The sequence below is a fragment of the Salvelinus sp. IW2-2015 genome, linkage group LG20 (genome assembly GCF_002910315.2).
Source record: "Salvelinus sp. IW2-2015 linkage group LG20, ASM291031v2, whole genome shotgun sequence".
Lineage (NCBI taxonomy): Eukaryota > Metazoa > Chordata > Actinopteri > Salmoniformes > Salmonidae > Salvelinus > Salvelinus sp. IW2-2015.
In genome coordinates, this window is record NC_036860.1 from 48,120,525 (window position 1) to 48,122,783 (window position 2,259).

The 2,259-nt window shown below is 50.5% G+C and overlaps 1 protein-coding gene across 1 annotated transcript; it reads right to left on the reverse strand.

Moving 5' to 3' along the window:
• Nucleotides 1–655: 655 nt before the first annotated feature.
• Nucleotides 656–1,807, reverse strand: LOC111979991 (prolactin-releasing peptide receptor-like). The gene has a single exon (XM_024010685.1). The coding sequence runs from the start codon at nt 1,805–1,807 to the stop codon at nt 656–658; it is 1,152 nt and encodes a 383-aa protein (XP_023866453.1).
• Between the last annotated feature and the right edge of the window lie 452 nt (nt 1,808–2,259).

Genomic DNA, 2,259 nt, shown 5'->3' on the forward strand with positions numbered 1-2,259 from the left:
TCCAACTATTCTTGCAGATGTATGAGGTAAAGCTATATGCCATAATACACTGACACTATATCATAAACATTAAATGTTACTTGACAGAATCACTTGTAACAGCTTGTGAAAAGATTTTGAATTATGTACAGTATGCTGCGGTAGATAACTATGACAAACATGCAGAGTGACAATCTAGACAATCAGCATACACACTCACAGTTGAGGCATAATATGAGTGCTGTACAGCTGACAACTTGAGAGTAAGAGAGAGTGTGACAGAAAGAGAGAAACAGAGAGGCATATACAGAGACCTCTGTGCCACCCTTGTTCGCTCATCATCCATTGGCCATAATCTCATTTGAGGGATTGGTAGTGTGCGCCTTCAGGGGAGCTGGAGGACATTAAAACAAGCATCAAAACAACACTGGCCTCAGGTAGGACTCTGAGTACTATGGTGCTATAGACTTTTCACAGAACGCTTAGAGAGAGTGGGGCTAACTGAATTACTGAGAGGTGAGAACCCGGGAGAGGGTCAGGGAGAGGAGCATTAGGGAGATGGGTGTGGAGGCAAACCTAAAGTCAAATCAACAGCAGTACCACCTGTAACCTCTCGCAACATCACCTTATCCTGAGCCCTGTCCTCTCTGAGTGTGGAGAGTGCGTGTCTCATCTTTCAGAAGGAGTTGTCAGCGTTGGTCTGTGGCCCTTCCTGCTCCTCTCTGATTGGCTGCTCAGACACCATGCTGAGACAGGTGTTAGTGTTGTGCTGTAATGCATGCTGGGAGAGCAGGCTGCTCTGGCGGCCTCGCCCTGTCAGGGGTCTCAGGTAGTCGCGGAGGCGCAAGCGCACCTTGCTGTGCAGCGAGGCGTAGATGAAGGGGTTGTAGCAGGCAGAGCTCATGGCCAGCAGGTGACAGCACACCTGCAGCAGGTTGACGTGGCGTTTTCCCACCAGAAGGAAGTCCTGGTCCAGGTCCAGTAGCAGGTTGAGTACCTGCAAGGGCAGCCAGCAGAAGGCGAAGGAGAGCACAGACAGTACCAGCAAAGAGAAGGTCTTCCTCTTCGTCCTGTTCCAGCGATGCAGGCTGTGGGAGGGCGCCCCAGGGAGACAGCGCTGACGGAGCCGGGCTGTAATGCCGCAGTAGGCCACACTGACCGACAACAGGGGAAGCAGGTAGGAGGTGAGCAGGATGAAGAAGGAGTAGAGCAGCCGCAGGTGGTCTGAGTCTGGCCAGAACTCCTCACACACCACCAGCTCCAACCCGCTGGGACGCAGGTCTACGTAGCGCGTGTGGAGGGAAGGAGGAGTTGCCAGGAGCAGGGACAGAAGCCACATCCCCACCGCCAGCYCCCCACACCCCCTCAGGGAGATCCTCCTCCTCACAGGGTGAACCACCACCACATAGCGGTCCACAGCGATGGCCGTGAGGGACAGCACAGAGACAAAGACGGTGGAGGTCTGCAGCAGGGGGACCAGGTGGCAGAGCGGCCGGCCAAACAGCCAGCCCTCAGACTCGAAGGCGTAGGAGGCAGTCAGAGGGACACAGCTCAGACACATGAGCAGGTCGCCTGCAGCCAGGTTCCCTATGAAGAAGTTGGTGGCGTTGTGGAGTTTCTTGTCAGCCAGGATGCATGCTAGTAGGAGGGAGTTGCCCACACAGGCCACGGCCACCAGGAGGCAGTAGAGAGGGATGAACAGAGGGCGGTAGCTCAGCAGTAACTGCAGACCTGAGAACAACTCTACTGGGTCACTGCGGTTCAGAGGAGGTACTGCCAGGCTGGCATTGGAGGAGCCACCCACAGACCTCTCCAACACTGGCTCCATCTCTAACCAGAACTGGTAAATAGAATGGAGATACACACAGCTGTGTGTGAGTGTTTTAAGCCAATCACTGATTTACAATTTGAGAGAGCTTTGTTTTTTTGCAGTACAATAATAAAAAACTAAAGGTGGGTTGAAGCTTTCTGAAATTAAAAAACAGAAATATGCATGTAAAGAAATAGAGCAAAGAGCACTATGTATTTTCCTCAATGAGACTACAGTAACTGTTTGATGATTTTTATGGAAATCCTACTATTCAGCATAAGATAATTTCCTAGGAAAGCGATACAACAATATTGGATAAAAACAGCAGTACACAGTTCCATTACTCAAGTGCAATATGGACAAATGCCAATCTCTTTAACATATAATTTGAATTCCTGTTGATTATCCCAGGTAGAGCAACAGCTGTGTCCAATCAAACCTACAACAGAACTGCTGGTATTTTAGTTTGA